The sequence below is a fragment of the Aquarana catesbeiana genome, linkage group LG01 (assembly GCF_042186555.1).
Source record: "Aquarana catesbeiana isolate 2022-GZ linkage group LG01, ASM4218655v1, whole genome shotgun sequence".
Lineage (NCBI taxonomy): Eukaryota > Metazoa > Chordata > Amphibia > Anura > Ranidae > Aquarana > Aquarana catesbeiana.
The window spans coordinates 688,835,874-688,855,746 of NC_133324.1; the positions used below are offsets into that span (position 1 = coordinate 688,835,874).

Here is a 19,873-nt window from a genome sequence, read left to right on the forward strand (position 1 = left end):
GCAAATTTTTGTAAGTTTGCCCACTTACAAAGACAAAGGTATATTCTAAATGATAGGGACAGAATATCTACCAAAAATCCAGAAAAAATCACATGATACAAATGTTATAAATTTGAGTTGCAGTTCAGTGAGTAAAATAAGTATTTGATTACCAAGCAAAACTCCTGTTGGCAAGCACAGAGGTAAGATGTTTCTTGTAGTTCGTTACCAGGTTTGTACACATCTCAGGAGGGATTTTGGTTCACTTTTCTTTATAGATCTCTAAATTCTTATGGTTTCTTGGCTGTCACTTGGCAACTTGAAGTTTCAGCTCCCTACAATAATTTCCTATAGGAGTAAGGTCCGGAGACTGGCTACTGGCTAGGCCACTCCATGATCTTAATGTGCTTCTTCTTGAGCCATTCCTTTGTTACTTTGGCGGTATGCTTTGGGTCATTGTCATGCTGGAAGACCCATAAACGACCCATCTTTAGTGTTCTGGCTGAGGGAAGAAGCTTCTCGGCTAAGATTTTACAACACATTGCCCTGTCCTTTGGCCGCTCAATATGGCAAAGTCGGCCTGTTTCTTTTAGCAGAGAAACAGCCCCAAAGTATAATGTTTCCACCTCCATGCTTGACTGTAGGGATGGTGTTCTTAGGGTCATAGTCAGCATTTTTCCCTTATCGTCTTTCAGGACAGCACATGAGAGAGGCTCCACCCACTAGGAAACAGGAAACACAAACTCCACCACATTTTAAAAGGAGGCTCCTCTCCACAGCTCGTCAGTTTTTTGTGTTTCCTCCGGCAAGGGAACACCTAGTAGGGGCCAGGGTCTCTTATGGTGCTATCCTGAGAGGCCAGGCTGCCTACCCCACCATACCTATTTTTTCCTCCAAGAGAGTCCGATCCTCCCACACCGCGCCACAGGGTTGCTGGTAAGTGGGCTCCTTTTTTCTCTTTCTTTGCTCATGATGAGCTGAACCGTTCCTGGAGCCGCTCCTTAGGCGGCGGCAGCCGTTCGCGGGCTTTTTTTTTTTTTTTAAACCGCATGTCGGCGTTACTGGCCGCCGCCATCTTGGAAGAGTACAGACTCGACCGGTCGGAAGTGAGGTATCCGACGAGGGGAAGGCACTAGGAACGGGCGCATCATTTCCGATCGGAAGTGGCGCAGAGGAAGAAGGGAGGAGCGGTCCTGGTGCCTATATTCCGGTTCCGGTCGGGCGCAACGGCGTTTTTTGACTCCGGAACCGACGTTCGTAAGAGCCACCGATCGGTGCAGCACCACTATGGATTCTGTGGCAGCTGCATGTGGGACAGGCACAGGCACCAGCAAGGCCCAGGTAAGAGGCTATAGTGAATATCCTGATTACTTTGGTGCCCCTCTCACAAATGTTTTTTCCCCCTTGGTGGCTGGGGCCTGTCTGGGCACATGGGGTTAACTGTTGTTCCTCCTGTGCACCTGTGGTGAGTCCGTTAGGAGGAAGCTTTGGCTTAATGAATGCTGGTGTTTTTTTCTCTTTTGTCATTTTTTTCTGGCAGGCTAAGAGCTCTGAACCAGCCATTAAAAAGAGATGCCCCTCATGTAAAGCAAAGTTACTGGAGGGTTGGAAGAAGACTTTATGTCAAATTTGCATTGACTCCTTAGTCAAGGAAGAGGCTTCTTCTGCGTGCAGCGACATAATCGCATCAGTTAAGAAAGAGCTAGATGCTACTATACAGGCTTTTCGCTCTTCTCTTGTAACACCAGCATTAAGTCAGGCAACTACCTCAGACCCCTCTCAGGACTCACACTTAACCCCAACGGTAGAGGCTGAGGCTGGCCCAACTACCCAAAAGGGGTATTCCCCCTCATACTCTGGAGAAGAGGAGGAGGAGGATGAGGAAGAGGCAGATGCACCTTCTAGATACAAACTGTCCTTGGAACAAGTAGACAGTCTGTTGAAAGCAATTTATGCAACATTGGGAATGGAGGAAGAAAAAAGAGAATTATCGCTGCACGATAGAATGTATGAAGGGCTTGGTGAAGCATCAGGTCGCACTTTCCCTGTACATTCGGTAATCTCGGAGACCATTAAGAAAGAATGGGCTGACCCAGAGAGAAAACCCTTTTTCCCAAGAGCTCACAAGAGGCGTTTTCCATTTAATGATAATCCTGAGTCACTTTGGAATAAAGTCCCGAAGTTGGATGCAGCTTTTTCCCAAGTATCTAGATCAACAGATCTGGCATTCGAGGACATGGGTACTTTGAAGGATCCTATGGATAAGAAGGCGGACCAACAGCTTAAAAAAGCCTGGCAGTCCATTGTAGGGAATCTCAAGCCTGCTATGGCTATGACCTGTGTCTCCAGAAACATGGAGTTCTGGCTGAATCAGCTAAAAGCACATATTATAGCTGATTCACCCAAACAGGAGATTCTAGATTCCTTCCCAACCCTTATAGCAGCTGTAGCATATATCTCTGATGCCTCTGCAGATTCTATAAGAATGTCAGCTAGGTCAGGGGCCCTGACCATTGCAGCCAGGAGAGCGTTATGGTTGAAGACATGGCCTGGGGACGCAGCTTCCAAAAATAAGTTATGCGGAGTGCCATTTTTGGGAGATCAGCTTTTTGGTCCCGATCTAGAATCTATTTTGGATAGAACAGCTGATAAGAAGAAATCCTTTCCTGTTAAAAAGAAAAAGCAGCCAGTTAGGCGGTTTTTTCAACCTCAAAAAAATCAGGAAAAGAGTAACAGGCCCCAAGAAAAAAGAAGGAATTGGGCGGCGCAGAGAGGAAAAGGCAAAGGGAATGTCCTTTTCAATCCTCCTACGCAGGCCAATAAAACACAATGACTTGGTGGTGCCTGTGGGAGGAAGGCTTCAAAAATTCCTTCCTCTCTGGGCAAACATAACAAAAAACCCTTTTGTTTTGGATTTAATAGCCCAGGGTTACAGGATAGAGCTGTTGAACCTTCCTCCAGAGAGGTACTGCATAACAAATCTGCCAAAGGACACAACAAAAGCCCTAGCCATGAAGAACCTGTTAGGGGATCTGATAAAACAGGGTGTTGTGGTTCCGGTGCCTCCGGAGGAAGATTGCCAAGGGTTCTACTCCCATATCTTTCTGATAAAGAAACCATCAGGAAGCTTTCGGCTCATCCTCAATTTAAAACCGTTAAACAGGTCAGTCCAATACAAGCGATTCCGCATGGACTCCATCTTTTCGGTAAGAAATCTCTTAGTCAGAGGATGCTTTATGGCATCAATCGACTTAAGGGATGCGTACCTGCATGTACCTATTGCTGTTCAGTCCCAGAGATATCTGAGGCTGGCAGTGAATATGGGGAGGGAGGTTCTGCACCTTCAATTCAGGGCCCTCCCGTTTGGTCTATCTTCCGCCCCTCGGATATTTACCAAAATTATGGCGGAAGCCCTAGCTCCCCTCCGGCTACAAGGGATTGCCGTTATCCCTTACCTGGACGACCTCCTTTTCTTTGCCCCTTCCAGGGAAAGATTACAGGAGGATCTGATCAAGGCTCGCAGTCATCTGGAGACCTTAGGTTGGATTATAAACATCCAAAAATCAAATTTCAATCCAGCACAAAGAGTCCAATTTCTGGGGTATCTGATAGACTCAGTGGATCAAAAGATCTTTCTTCCAGAAGAGAAGAAAGTGAAGGTATTGCAGGCAGTATCCAGCCTTCAGACGAACCTGGAGGTATCAGTCAGAAGGATTATGTCAGTACTGGGAACCTTGACCTCAACCATGCCGGCCATTCAATGGGCCAGACTCCATTTCAGACCCCTTCAGAGTTTTCTTTTAAAGATCTGGGATCACAGTCCAGAAGCTTTAGACTCAAAGGTAAAGCTTCCCACCAGGGTAAAAAAGACCCTTTGGTGGTGGAGAAATCAAGCAGTGCTGTCAAGGGGTTTACTCTGGTCCTTCCCAACAGAGAGAAGGATGACCACAGATGCCAGCAGTTGGGGATGGGGAGCACACTTGGGTCAAGACATAGCTCAGGGAGTTTGGTCCCCAGTGGAAGCAGGAAGGTCATCAAATTGGAGGGAGTTAAAGGCAGTCGCCTTAGCCTTGGTTGCCTTCTCTCCAAGCCTTCAGGGGTCCCATGTGCAGATATTGTCAGACAACGCCACCACAGTGGCATACCTGAACAAACAAGGGGGCACAAGGAGTGGGACTCTTCTATTGCTATCTTCAGAGATCCTAGGATGGGCAGAGAGTCATCTACTTTCCCTGTCAGCAGTACATCTCAAGGGCACGCTGAATGGAGTAGCAGACTTCTTGAGCAGACAAAGGATTCAGGAGGCAGAGTGGAGTTTGAATCCAGAAATATTCACTCTAATAACCCAGAAGTGGGGATGCCCGCAGGTGGATCTATTCGCATCAAGAGAAAATGCTCAGCTCCCTCAGTTCTTCTCCCTGCACCGAGACAACGGATCGATAGGGATAGATGCCCTGGCACATCCTTGGAATTTCCAGCTGGGTTATGCCTTCCCCTCTTTTCAGCTGATTCCTTTAGTATTGAGGAAGATACAGAAGGAGAAGGTGTCGGTAATCTTGATCACCCCGTACTGGCCAAAAAGGGCCTGGTTTTCCTCCATTCTACTAATGTCAGTCAAACCATTCTGGCAGCTTCCCCTCAGACAGGACTTATTACTTCAAGGTCCAGTGTATCATCCGGATATAGCAAGACTAAGTCTCACAGCTTGGTATCTGAGGAACAGCTGTTAAAAAACAAGGGTTTGTCAGAGCCTCTAGTATCTACTTTACTGGCTAGTAGAAAGAAGGTGACTAGAGATATCTACGCGAAGGTTTGGAAAGTCTACAACTCCTGGTGTCGCTCGGCAAACCACAATTCAGAAGACATTGTGTCGGTTCTGGAATTTCTGCAGACGGGGGTGGACAAAGGGCTGGCAATTAGCACTCTTAAAGTGCAAGTGGCTGCCCTAGGAGTATACCTGGATCAACCTATTTCCTCAGTTCCGTTGGTCAAGAGGTTCTTTAGGTCACTTACTAGATCCAGACCAGTTCCCAATAGACACTTTCCAAAATGGGACTTGACAGTGGTCTTACAAGTTCTCACAAAAGATCCTTTTGAACCATTACAGTCAATCTCGTTAAAGAATTTAACTCTAAAGACGATATTCTTAGTGGCAGTTACGACTGCGAGAAGAATTGGAGAACTTCATGCTCTTTCAGTTAAAGAGCCCTTTATGTCAATTTACCCAGACAGGATTGTGCTTAGAACAGATCCTGCGTTTTTACCAAAAGTGGCATCAGTCCATAATAGGTCGCAGGAAATCATCCTGCCAACTTTTTGTTCAGATCCTTCAGGAAGTAAGGAAGAATTATTTCATAAGTTAGATGTAAGAAGAACTTTATTACATTACTTAGAGAAAACAAGGGACTTCAGGTCTTCGGACTCTTTATTTGTTTTGTTTTCTGGCAACAGAAAAGGAAGGCAAGCTTCAAAGGGATCAATTGCCAGATGGTTAAGAATGGCCATTTCAGAAGCTTATGTCCAGTCGGGGTTGTCTCCTCCTCAGGGAGTACGAGCACATTCTACCAGAGCTCTGGCCACTACATGGGCAGAAAAAGCTGGTGCCACCCCATACCAAATTTGTAAGGCGGCTACGTGGTCAAGTTATCTTACGTTTGTCCGTCACTACAGATTGGATCTTCTGTCAGCTGATGATCAGGCATTTGGCAGAAAGGTCCTGCAGGCTGTTGTCCCTCCCTAGTTGGTAAGTCTCGATTATCCTCTCATGTGCTGTCCTGAAAGACGATAAGGGAAAATTCAAGTTAGACTTACCGGTAACTTGTTTTCCAAGAGTCTTTCAGGACAGCAAACTACCCGCCCTTCATGTTTATATATACATATTTATACGTATATGGAAGTGTGTGTGTGTATATATATATATATGCTGTGAATTAACCGTATTATGCTTATGTGTTCCAGCTTGGGCCGGAGGTACTCTACTACAACTGACGAGCTGTGGAGAGGAGCCTCCTTTTAAAATGTGGTGGAGTTTGTGTTTCCTGTTTCCTAGTGGGTGGAGCCTCTCTCATGTGCTGTCCTGAAAGACTCTTGGAAAACAAGTTACCGGTAAGTCTAACTTGAATTTTCTTCCTTCAAACATTGCGAGTCGAGTTAATGCCAAAGATCAAAGAGCTCAATTTTGGTCTCATCTGACCACAGCACTTTCTCCCAATCCTTCCCTGAATCATTTAGATGTTCTTTAGCAAAATTCAGATGGGCCTGTATATGTACCTTCTTGAGGAGGGGGACCTTGCGGGCGCTGCAGGTTTTCAATCTATGGCGGTGTATTGTGTTATCAATGGTTTGTTTGGTGACTGTGGTCCCAACTGCCTTGAGATCAATCACAAGCTCCTCCCGTGTAGGTCTAGGCTGATCCCTCACTTTTCTCATGATCATCCTTACCCCATGAGGTGAAATCTTGCATGGAGCTCCAGACTGAGGGCGATTGAGGGTTATTTTGTATTTCTTCCATTTGCGATTTATCGCTCCAACAGTTGTCTCCTTCTCACCAAGCTTCTTGCTGATGGTTTGTAGCCTATTCCAGCCTTGTGCAAGTCTACAATCTTGTCCCTGACGTCCTTTGACAGCTCTTTGATCTTGCCTGTGATAGTGAGAATGGAAGAAAGAGATTCTGTGGACAGGTGTCTTTTATACACATAACGTCCTTTGGAGCACCTTCTTAAATTGACAGCACTAATCTGTGTACCACATGAGCACATACTGTAGACAGTCTGTGTAAGCTAGAGTTATTGTTGTTTGGCAGGGAATCAAATACTTATTTTACTCACTGAACTGCAACTCCATTTATAACATTTGTATCGTGTTTTTTTTCTGGATTTTTGGTTGATATCTTGTCTCTTTCATTTTAAAATACACCTATGATAAAAATTATAGAACCTTCATTTCTTTGTAAGTGGGCAAACTTACATATATGTGTGTGTGTGTGTGTGTATATATATATATATATATATATATATATATATATGCCCTTCTACTTCCAAATAAGAGGAGGTTCGATCTAATTACGCTCCTGTTACATTTTGTTTGATGTGGGAAAAATCAGGGGTCTCTTGTGAATGCGTCCCAGCAATCAGTTTATGGACACACGGACAACCCTTTATGTCGTGTGTGTGGATTCATGCAGCCAACGTGTATTTTCCCTCTCTATTTTTATCTTTTAAATCCCCAATGAGTCAAAAATATGTAAGTACTTTTTACCTTGTTACTCTATAAAATAGCATAATAAGCTACAGACTATATTTTGATGTCTCTGCTTTGTTACATTACTTATATATATCTATATATGTAATGTGTTACAGACAAGAGAATAATTTACACAACTGTAAAACTTCCCCTGAAGAAGGAAAAATACATTCCAATTCGATTTTCCGAAACATGTCGGGATGTATGCTATCAATCCTAAACTGAACTCAATTCAATTTAAGCAATATTTTGGATTATTAGCTTTGGGTGGTATATATTGTATATTCAATTTGACGTCTACTCATCGGTGCATTGTCCTCAAGAGTAAATTGTGTTTACTTTTAAATATCCAGTTTACTAATAAAGTTGGAACCCTTGTGCCTTTTATGCATATCTACTTCTTATTACTCTTTCTTGCCCTACAAAGTCCAAGGGGGCTTCCCCTCAATGCATTTTGTTGCATGTTTCATATATATATATATATATATATATATATATATATATAGTATTGCACAGTGCTCCAAACAAATTCACATTCAATGCATTTTGTTGCATGTTTCTTCTATAATGTTATTTAGGATATATATTATGAATTTTGAACACTATATTTACAATTATTTACTTTTGCCATTTTAGCACTTTACCAGTATAGTGGTGATGATATTATGGTGTTGAGGATATATTTTTACAGCGCTGCATTATTTTGATTTATATATTTTTTTTAGCACCGACTATGAAAGTGTGATCAATACTAGCGGCTGTATATTAGTTTTTTCACCTTTTTAAAATGTAATAATTTTATCAACACAACGCATGGATATAGTTGTGATATAGGTTTAGCCATCTTTATGGTAACTCGCAAGATTTTTAGTTATATAAAAATAAAGAGAGGTTAAATATCAATAAGAGAACAAGCTTATTATTTTTGTAAATTAATGGGTGTACATAAAAAAAAAAAAATTTAGACTTTTTATAATAGGCTTCATGGATATGATGTGTGAAAAACATATATAAAAGGAAGATTGATTTTTTTGGCAGTGTCTCATAATTTTTCATTTGAAACCTATTGATTTTTCCAATGCAGGGGTTCTTTGTTTTTTTCACAATGCATTTTATCCCTGTAATTGTTTTTGATTGTCTTGCTTGGTTCATGTCTTATTTTTTCATTAAGTATGTTTGTTATGGTAAATGTTCCAATATTTTATGCTGAGATATTGTATGGATCGTTTGTTGGGTTACAAGTCAGTCAGTTTATGCCAGAAACTGTCATTAAAGGTCAGGATATCTTAAATAGACAGATATTTAGTGGTTAATGTTCACCTTAGGGCTGTATGTACCCTTTAAGTCATTGTTATTTTTCCATTTAATATTTTATAGCAAGTTGTGGAAGCATGCAAAGGATCTTAAAGGGAACATTTCCATGTGTCCATTTCTACGTGAATAATAGTGTATTCAGACCCCCTTCACATTTTTCAATTTTATTATGCCACAGCCTGATACTACAGTTGTTTCTACACCTTGATTGGAGTCCACCTGTAGTAAATTAAATTGATTGGACATGTTTTGGAAGGCACACACTGCTCTATAAAAAAGGCTCAGAGCTGACAATGCATACTGTATCAGAGCAAAAGCCATGAGGTCAAAGGAACTGCCTGCAGAGCTCAGAGACAGGATTATTGCAAGGCACAGATCTGGGCAAGGATACACACAAATTTCCACTGCCCTGAAGGTTCCTAAAAGCACAGTGTCCTCCATAATTCTCAAATTGAGGACGTTTGGCAGGACCAGGACTCTTCCAAGAGCTGGTCGCCCGACTAAACTGAGCAGTCGGGTGAAGAAGGCGACCAAGAATGTAATGGTCACTTTGACAGAGCTCCAGAGATCCTGTGTGGAGATGGGACAAAGTTCCAGAAGGACAACCATCACTGCCGCCCTCCACCTCTCTGGGCTTTATGGCAGAACGAGTAGATGGAAGCCTTTTGGAGTTTGCAAAAAAGCTTTGGCTATAGGTGGGCTTTAAGTTGAGCACATCTATAAAGATAAAATTGTGGTTGATTATTAGAATGTCTTCTGATGTACTAGTAGCATTCTGGGTTTCACAGTGGTTTATTACAAGCATTTTTTTCTTGTTACAGCTACCATCTTGTCCTGTGGATGGATTATTTATCTAACTTATTACAATTCCAGGAATATAGGACTTATTTTAACACTGGTACTAAATCGATTGTACAAACATGGCTACATTCACATTGGTAAGTAATCTTTTTTGAGTACTTAGAAATACAGTGTTGTACATTGTTAATCATAGAAGCAAGACAATTATCACGTGTAGTGGGTTTACATTTATATTTACAAATACAATTTTTTAAATATTTTTTCTTTTGCTCTTAGGCCCCTTTCACACGAGGCAGACTCCGTTTCCACGGAGCCCGCCTCGGTCTGCCGGCTCAGCGGGAGATCAGTCCGTTGATCTCCGCTGAGCCGGCGGATGACAGGTCCCTCTCTGCTCACTGAGCGGGGAGGGGCTTGTCAGGCGCCGCTGCCGCCTACGGAGGGATCGGATGAAAACGGACAGCGTGTCCGTTTTCGTCAGATCTCACCCGATCCGATCCGCCAGCGACGGACCTGGACGTAGAGCCATCCGTCTGCTTTTCAGCGGATCGGACCGGGTCGGATGTCAGCGGACATGTCTCCGCTGACATCCGACGCTCCATAGACTAACATGGAGCGCCCGTTCAGGTCCGCCGTCAAAACTGACAGGCGGACCTGAACTGTCCGATTGTGTGAAAGGGGCCTTAGAGTAACTTTAAAATATTTCATATGGGCATTATGTAGTTGGCATTCTTGACTCTCTTTTAATGTTTATCTGAAAATGGTTATCTGCTTTGCTGGGAAAAACCCTTGTTCACAAAGATCAGTAGCATTAGTATGTAGATGAATGTGGCCACATTCATCTACATACTAATGCACTCGGTTGGTGAGCAGCACCCTTTCTTCTCTTTGATAAAGTCCTTAAAGGGGTTGTAAAGGTTTGTGTTTTTTCACCTTAATGCATCCTATGCATTAAGGTGAAAAAACACCTGGCAGTCACCGGCCCCCCAGCCCCCTGTTTTAATAACCTGAATCCCTTCAGTCGGCGGGGACGCACTGTCTCCACGGGCTCCCGGCTCTTGATTGGATAGATTGATAGCAGCGCAGCCATTGGCTCCCCCTGCTGTCAATCAAATCCAGTGACGCAGGCACCAGGAGGCAGGGCTGAGTCCGGCATTCTGTGTCTACAGATGCAACTGCTGGACTCCGGAGTGCACCCGCATGGTAACCACCTCGGGGAAGCGCTTCTCCGAGGGAGTTATCAGATGTGGGGAGGAGCCACGAAAGCTGCAGGGGGACCCCAGAAGAGCAGGTTCGGGGCCACTCTGTGCAAAACATGCTGAACAGTGGAGGTAAGTTTGATATGTTTGTTATTTAAAAAAAATAAAAAATACCCTTACAATCACTTTATTTGCATACATTTCAGCTTGTGCTACTGATCTCTGTGAACAAGGGGTTTTTCCATAAGTACACTGACGCCAGCTCCCTTCAACCCGCGGGCAGATCTCTCCCAGCTTAGAGCAGCACTGCAAGTTTCATTTGGATCACAGTTAAGGACTTGGAGTCATTTCTTCCTCAGCCATTCCCATGCTCATTGTTGCTGATACCCGCTATAAGGTTTAGTTTACACTTAGTATACTGCCCCCTTAAGCTGCAAAAGGCAGTAAGGTTATGTTTCCACTAGTACGACTTGTCATGCGACTTGGGACTGCAGAGTCACATTACAAGTCGTACCCCATGGTTTCCAATGAGTACCATTCATGTCTGTGCGACTATAAAGTTATCCATGCACTACTTTGGTCCGACTTTGCATCTTGAGGTCCATAGACCTTAAGAAGACACAGGTATTGCTTTAAGTCACATCAAAATTGCGTGACTTTCAGGTCGCAATAGTGGAAACCTAGGCTAAGACCGGGGTATGCACCTGTTGTGGCCACAATGCTTAGCTTCGCACTGTGTCAAAAATCACCAGTATTCGTCTAAGAGCAAAATGAGGCCTTAGTTGGTAAGCTAAGTTCCTGCTGTGTGAGTAAATCCAGCTATGATCAGCTAAAACAGCTGTTCTCTGGAAGTGTTTATTACTTCTTAGCAATGCTTTCACGTTCGTTTAAAAAAAACCTACAGCGTGCTGTGGTCTTCTGCATGAGAACTTATGTGAACGCAGAGCAAATGCATATATATGCAACTCAATAATAATAAAAAAAAAAAAAAAGTAAGGCGCGTGCGGTACTGGACACAAGGATTGTGGTGTAATTGAGAAATGATTAGAAAGAAAGATTTTTTTGTTTTACTTTTAAATAAAGCTCTTTCATAACCCTTTATTTGCCTCCTTTTTTATTATTTGCTATTTATACAGTTTTTTCCTTTAATTTTGTCTATTAGGTTTTTGTAGGGTAACCAATTATTAAAGCCACATAGGAAAAAGGAAAAAAAAAAGAGCCTTCATTCTATTTGGAAATAACTTTACCATGCTTTGAATTATGCTTTTTAGGTTTTATTAATTGACATGCAACATGTACAATAATATATATTTTGCTTAAAAATTTTTATCAACCACATATAACACAGGATTGAAGAATTGTAATTTCACCATAGGCAAAACAACATTTTCAAAGATAATGATTCCACAGTTAAATACACATAAAAACCCCACAGCTCAGCATGATCCATGTAAATAAAACTGCAATGATCTTTCCTTTGAATGAATGTTGATTCTACCTTTGGGGCTGGGGTGCTGTTTGACAATTTTATCAGATCAATAAATCGTCAGAAAACCGTGAAACACATACACATCTCTATAGTATTGCATGTTACAATAAAATTAGTTATATCACCACTAATATATATACAAATGTCTTACCTGCTTTGTGCAGTGGTAATTGCACAGAGTGGCTCTTTACCTCCTCTTGTGGGGTCCTCCCCCCGGTGCTCTCCGCTCCACCTCTGGAACTCTCTGGCTCAATGCAGCAAGGGAGTTTTTGATGAGTTGACTGAGAAGGAGTAGTGCAGAGCTTGTATATGTAATGAACAATTACATATAACAATAACAATTATGGCTGTGCTCGTGTACGTATTTAATTGCAAATTATACATGAAAACATGGTTTTAAATTATTAGTAGATAATGACAAGTGTATTTAGGAAAAGTAGCTTTATTCAAACTAAAACGCTTATGACACTACTGAATCCCCACGTTGCATGTAAAGAATCTGTTATTTAAAAAGTACACTTTGAGAAATTTTAGGTAAAATTCTGCCATTTGGGTCACCATGCAAATATTATGCACACTGACTTTACGTGCATTATAAACATTTTTATGCTTCTATTGAGCTCACGCTTACACCCTCGCAATGAGTTGTATGTTCTAAGATATTCTCCACTTTCATCTAAAATAAAATGGTACATTTCACAGAAAATATTGCTTGAGCACTGTATTTTTGGTAAAGGCCTGTTCTGCTGATGCTAGAACGTGCTGCTTTCCTGCTGACAAGATAATAAAAGCCTAAAGCTAACAGTGACATCCATGTTTCTTTATTTTTGTACTGCTAGCTTACTGAACCCTTGTCCTTTTGTCTAAGGAAGAATGATTTCATGTAAGAGTTTTGCAGAAATCAGTTTTCCTACTTGTCTGTATCTGTATGAAATACCTTACTGTCACAATGTAATTTTTAACGAGTGAAGTAAAGGTAAAGAAGATCTTAGTGTAGAAAACATAAAGCCATAACACCAGCCACCATCTGGTGTTTGCATGCACCTTTTATGATCTTGAACACCCTGGGTTCCTGAAAACTTGGTTGGCTCCTGTTTCCTGTATAGCGCTATTGGTCCTTATTGAATAGGTAGAGTAATCAATAATGAGCTGTGGAAGGGAGAAGGCTTTTGATTCATGATACATAGCTACAAAAGTTTTTAAAGTTGATGTAAAGCCTTTAGTTTTTTTCCTCTTAGATTGATGAACAGGCATTAATATACTAAAATTGGCACATTAAATGATTACCGGTAAATAAAATGGAATTACTTTACCTCTTCTCTAATGGTAATTGTAGCTGGATTTTTCATGCATCAAGCAAGTCCATGCTGGAGGGAGTGGGAGGGACTGAACGGTGCTTTTACGCAATTTTCCCTAAGTTCCTGCATGTAGAGCAATGTGCTCTCAATGTAAGGGGCTGAGAACCAGGCTAGGCTTGTCTATTCATTTGTGGGGCTATGAACAATGAAAACAATGTTTAAACATTCTTATTTATGACTTATAAATCTGCAAAGGAAATTAATTTAGAATTTTGTTTGTGTTTTACAGGATCATTTTCCTTTTCTGTCCTCTCTGGAAAGATCATGCTACGTGAGATATACTATATTACAGAAGACATGTCTATTAGGTATGTGATGTGTTCTATAGCCAGTGGAGTGATTATTGCAACAGATCATTTGATATTGTTTTGAATCATATAACTCAGTGGGGGGATTTATCATAACTGGAGCAGATAGATAGATAGAGCAGCTGTGCATAACATCCAATCAGCTTCTATCTTCAGCTTGTTCAGTTAAGCTTTGAGAATGAAAACTAGAAGCTGAGGTATTCACCGCTTCAGCGGACACTAAACATAGAGGAGTTCTGCTTGCTTTTCACCACACCACCCCATTCACGCTACAATCCGAAATAAAAGACCCTGAGGGTCGATATATAATTCTGGTGGGATTACTACAGGATATAACGGCAACGTTTGTTTCCTATTATGCCCCTAACACCAACCCTAACCCTTTCTTCTCACACCTTTTACAGGTAGTAAAAACACACAGTAAGGGAACCCTGTTCCTATGTGGCGACTCCAATTCGGTCCTACAACCACACTCAGACAAGTCACCCTATACTACTGAGCATTATACCCCCTCAGTGCAATTTCGCAAACAAATATTAAAGGCTTCTCTTCTGGACACCTGGAGGGAATGCAACCCCAACAGGAAAAATTTTACATTTTACTCCCACCCCCATAAATCCTTCTCTAGGATTGATCATATCTTCATTTCCATAGCATCTGCACCAATTCTACTTCAATCCCAAATTCAGCCAATCACATGGACGGATCACTGTGCCGTAATAACCGCAGTATCTTCCCTGATACCACAACCCACAAACAGAACATGGTGCATGAATGATGCACTCTTAACCAACCAATCATATTGTCTAGATATCCAAATTGCCCTCAAAGACTATTTACTACACAACACCACCCCAGATATCTCCCCCACGCTCCTTTGGGAGGCACACAAACCAGTGATCAGAGGCACATGTATCTCAGTTGCATCACACCTTAAGAAAGATAGAATCCGCAAACAACAACAGCTCGAGGCAGACTATCACCAGAGTTTCCTGCAATTTCAATCTTCCCCTACTGAAGCTCACAAACAAAATCTTGACAAAATCAAATTAGAACTTGACATCCTACTAGCTGAGTCAGCTGATAAGGCTATACGCAGGTCAAATCACACACTCTATACCAAAGCCAATAAACCAGATACCTTTTTAGCCTTGCGTCTTCGCAGACCAGACCGTGCTCGTGTCCCCATCAGACTCAGATTGACCAAGGATATTGTTACTAGTAACCCGATTAAGGTACTCTCAGAGTTTCGTAAGCAATTGTCGAAACTATATGAGGCAAAAGCTACTTTTCCCTTACGTCAAGCGGAAAAACGTTTCCATAATCTGCCAATCCCTACGCTAACCAATGATGGTCGTGAGTCTATGGAAGGCACGATAACGGTTGAGGAGGTCTTAGCTGCCATTAAGACACTTAAATCCCATAAACGCCCGGGCCCAGATGGCCTCCCCAGCCTCTACTATAAAAAATTTGCAGCTGAACTCGCCCCTCTCCTTGCTAACTCATTCAACGCTTTACTTAAACAACATTCCTTTGGTCGTGACACGTTGACGGCACTTATATCTATGATCCCGAAACCAAACACAGACAATACAGTATGGTCTAATTTCAGACCAATCTCTCTTTTAAACGTTGATATCAAGATCCTGGCCAAAATCTTAGCTTTACGTCTTAACCCGATTTTTGGTAGTCTAATACACAAAGACCAAGTCGGTTTTATACCCAAGCGGCAAGCTAGTGATAATGTCAGACGAGTAATCCTACTGCAACATTTAGCCCGATCATGTAAAATACCGATGCACCTCCTTTCTCTAGATATAAGAAAAGCTTTCGATACAGTCTCCTGGCCTTACCTTCTTTATATCCTCCAACGATGGGGCTTCGGCCCACACTTTCTTGGTTGGATCAATGCCCTGTATAACCACCCGCAAGCATATGTACAATATTCAGGATTCCGCTCAGACCCTTTCCCCATCTCTCGTGGAACCAGACAGGGCTGCCCCCTATCTCCCTTGTTATTCGCTCTTGTAATAGAACCCCTGGCAGCCTTGATCAGAGCAAACCCCGATATCCGAGGTCTCTTCTACCACACATAAATTATGTCTTTTCGCAGACGATGCATTATTGTTTGTCACGTCACCACACACAACCCTACCAAACCTCATGCTTATCTTAGATAATTTTGCTCTAATTTCCGGATTAGAAGTTAATCAAACGAAATCAAAGGCCCTCAGCGTGTCACTACCACAAACCGATCTCGAACTGCTTCGTCAGAACTACCCTTTTAATTGGTCCACAACTTCCATACCTTATCTGGGAATTAAACTGACCAGTGATCCTCTGAACTTATTCCATTCCAATTACCTCCCAATGCTAACTCGACTCTCTTCTTTACTTAATTCCTGGCAGCCCCTGTGTGTTTCCTGGCTTGGACGCATAGCAGCTGTGAAGATGTCCCTACTACCAAAATTGCTGTATCTATATAGGGTACTCCAGATAGCAATCCCCCCTTACTATCATAGGACTATACAAAACCGAGTTTTTAAATACATTTGGGGCCCCACTAAACCTAGAGTGGCTAGACCAGTACTACTCCGCCAAAAGCTTAACGGAGGCCTAGGTATACCCAACTTCTTACATTATTATCATGCAGCCCGATTGGCCCAGTCTATATTATATCATTCTAAAACTGAAATCCCGATTTGGGTCAGCCTTGAGGCCATAGATCTGCATCCAATTACAGTATCCAATGTGCTCTGGCTCCCCCCAGCAGCACGCTGCGCTATAACCAACCCAATTACACAAAGCACACTCAAACTTTGGGATAGATTACGAATCTCCTTCAAGTTGATGTCTCCGCACTCCCCACTCTTATCCTTCTTAGGCCACCCACTGTTCTACCCAGCATACACTGAACCAACTTCGTTCCAAACCTGGGCCCAGGCGGGTCTGACTCGTATATGTGACTTAATGGTAACTCTATAAAATCTTTCCCAAATATACAAACGCAAGCACAACTTTCACCTAGAGAGTGCTTTCGATATCTCCAAATTGTTCATTTTGTCAAAACAAATGTAAAATCAACTTCTGGGCTAGATACCCTTACTGAGTTCGAGAATATGTGCGCTACAGACCCGCACGCACCAGGTATCATCTCTCGCCTTTACACTCACCTTACTACACCACCCACAAGTCTCCCCACCTACGCACAACAATGGTCTAAAGACTTAAACATTGACCTAGAAGCAGAAGACTGGTCCTCCATATGGACCAATACGAAAAATTCATCTCAAAATGTTGTTGCCTCACAAGCAAATTACAAAGTGCTCATGCGATGGTACCTGGTTCCATCCAGAATCGCCAAATTCCTACCTGACTATCCCCAGACCTGTTTCAGGGGTTGCAAAGAAAAAGGAACTCACGTCCACATCTGGTGGACATGTCCATTAGTGCAATGTTTCTGGGCAACGACATTCCAGATGGCTTCTACTCTCCACCAAGTTACCCTAGAACCTAACCCAGCTACAGCTCTACTTAACCTTATACCTCAAGACTACACCAGCGCTCAGCGCCGCCTCCTCCTCCATCTCTTTACAGCAGCCAAGCAAACGATAGCCAAAGCTTGGAAGACACCAACACTTAATATAATTGAAATGAAAAACAGGATTACCCAGGCAATGATACACAGTAAAATTGAAGCAACAATACTAGATAAAATCCCACAGCACTTCCGAATTTGGCAACCGTGGATAGAACACTTCTTGCCCCCAGACATCGATATGAATCTACTGGAACCGTAAATTACTTCTAATAACTAATTATGTTTTTTTTTTTTTTCTTCTTTTTTTTTTTGGGAACTACACTGGTGCCCGTGCGCTCCGGCCGCCCCGCCACCTCTTCCCAGCTTTCCTTTTCTTTTTCCACTCAGTTCTCCTTCTCTCTATACTCCTCACTCCCTCTTAACTTCCCACATTACTTACTCCTGATAATATTGGGTGCTATACTCTGTCGCTATTTTTTTTTTTCTTTGTTAAGTTGGTCTCGACGGTTCTTTCGAGACCGACCTCAGGCTTATTATCACCAGTGTTATAAAGTGATTAAACTAGGGAGTTTAATCCCTTCTAATGTTCGCATGTTCAGTTTTTATAGATCTTGAACTACTTGACAGAGTATATAATGTTTGTAAACTCTTATCCTTCTTATGTTATTGTTATTCCAAATTGTTTAAGATGCATACAACGTAATATGTACACAATACCTTGTATTGAAAAGCCTGTAACTGATGCTTGTTAATTACCAATAAAAAACTACTTGAACGAGAAAGTTGCCAAAAAAAAAAGAGTGAATATTTAAAAACTTGGGTAAATATTCACCAAACTACAACCAAATTTTTTAAATCTTTAATAAATTGACCCTTTGTGTTGTGGTTATAACATAAAATAAAAAGTGGATTGGCTCAACAAAAAATAAAAAAAATAAATAAAAAAAGAAAACTAGAAGCTGATTGGTTGCTATGCACACATGTTCCAGGTTCTATCTGCTCTAGTTTTGATAAATTCTCCTCAATGGGGGGAATTATGAAGGAGTGGTGCAGGCTAAATGCCGGCACAATGAAGAAAAAATAAAAATTGTTTCGTGCCTAGGACACGTGCTGAATAGTGCTCATACAAAATCATTAACTTAGATAGTGACAGCTGTAGCTAAAATGTGCACCAATTTGTAACACAACTTGACTAATGATTTATAATAAACTGCGCTAGTCACGTAAACACTTCATGTGGTAATCAAATGCTCATACAAAAACTATGTTTCACATTCAGTGACACAATATAAACAACTTCACATCAATATAATAACATAAAAGACCCATAAAAAAAAAAATTCCCAGTGTAAACTCTTGAAAACTTGGTGCTTTGTTGCACTTGTGCATATAGTTCCCCACAGGGATTTGCACTCACCAAATGCACATGACTAAATATCACTAGTATGGTCAATGCGCTTGTGGAGCATGTCCCCTTTAAAATCCAGTTCCTCTTGAATTTGCTTAGCTTGACTTTGATAGCCCAGTAATACCACTCAGAGGGAAATGATGACCGCAAAGAAGCTCATAGTGTAAAACCGCTTGGTACATTTATTAAATAAAAGGTTTAAAATACACTCACTTTATAGAGTGCCGATTTAACCCGTCACCTGGTGTATACAGCATTGGTTGGTAATGGAAGCCGGTATCCCACTTCCATAGTCAGAAGTGCTACTCTGGTCCCCATCCAAAGATGATGTCGGCAGAAGTTACGTCACGATGAAGCAGGTATAGCTTCAACGCGTTTCCACCTCATTGGTCGTCCTCAGGAAACTCGATTTCCAACATTTTGGTTACTGAATTTATACCCTCACAGGTATTAACCCTTAATTGGTCAATTAGATCATTTCAGATCAGTAAAGTAAGTCTGAGAAATAGATCATGTGTTTTGTCATCTGATGGAATATTAATTACTGCTACTTTAAAATGTTTAAATTCTGGTTGTTAACTGAATATGACGTATTTGTTATTATTTATTCATTTATCCATTTTTTTAAAATTTCTGTTAGTTATATTTGTTTTTTGCAGGTCCCCTCCCCTTACCCCCCCCCCCCACCCCCAATTTTTATTTTACCTTTTTTGTTGGCCCTTCTTCCTCTTACTCCCTTTTGAGGGAGAATAGGAGAGAGGGAAGGAGGAAAAGGTTTGCATCTTAAGCAGAAGACAATGCAGGTTATATGCATGCTTGAAATATGCTGATGGTTAAACTAAATGATATTCAGCGAGCTACATGCTTAAGGAAGGTGTGGTTTATTGGTTGCCACGACAATATTTCTGAAATTTGCTATATTATATATTGTATTGTCTTTTTATTTCAACTTGCAATAAAAAATTATTAAAAAAAAATAGATAATGCAGAATTACCCTTTGCTGAATACACTAGGTGTTGCCACTCCAATGTATTATATGTTACATTGTTGAATGATATTACATATAGTATAATATTATAATTGTAATATGATTTAACAATGGTAAATCTGTATTCGTTTACCACATGAAGTGTTAACATGACTAGCGTGGTTTATTATAAGTTATTATATGACTGCACCACTTTTTAAGCTGAGAAAATGGAGTGGATGCTGCTCCCTATTAAACAAAAGGGGTGC

The 19,873-nt window shown here is 41.5% G+C and overlaps 1 protein-coding gene across 1 annotated transcript in view; it reads left to right on the plus strand.

The window, feature by feature from the left end:
* BLTP1 (bridge-like lipid transfer protein family member 1) overlaps positions 1-19,873 on the plus strand; it is a gene marked incomplete in the record, with an annotated part of 561,636 nt that overhangs the window by 64,078 nt on the left and 477,685 nt on the right. Inside the window, 2 exon segments of the mRNA XM_073603515.1 lie at positions 9,357-9,473; positions 13,609-13,687. Of these exon segments, the coding sequence (XP_073459616.1) occupies positions 9,357-9,473; positions 13,609-13,687 (196 nt within the window).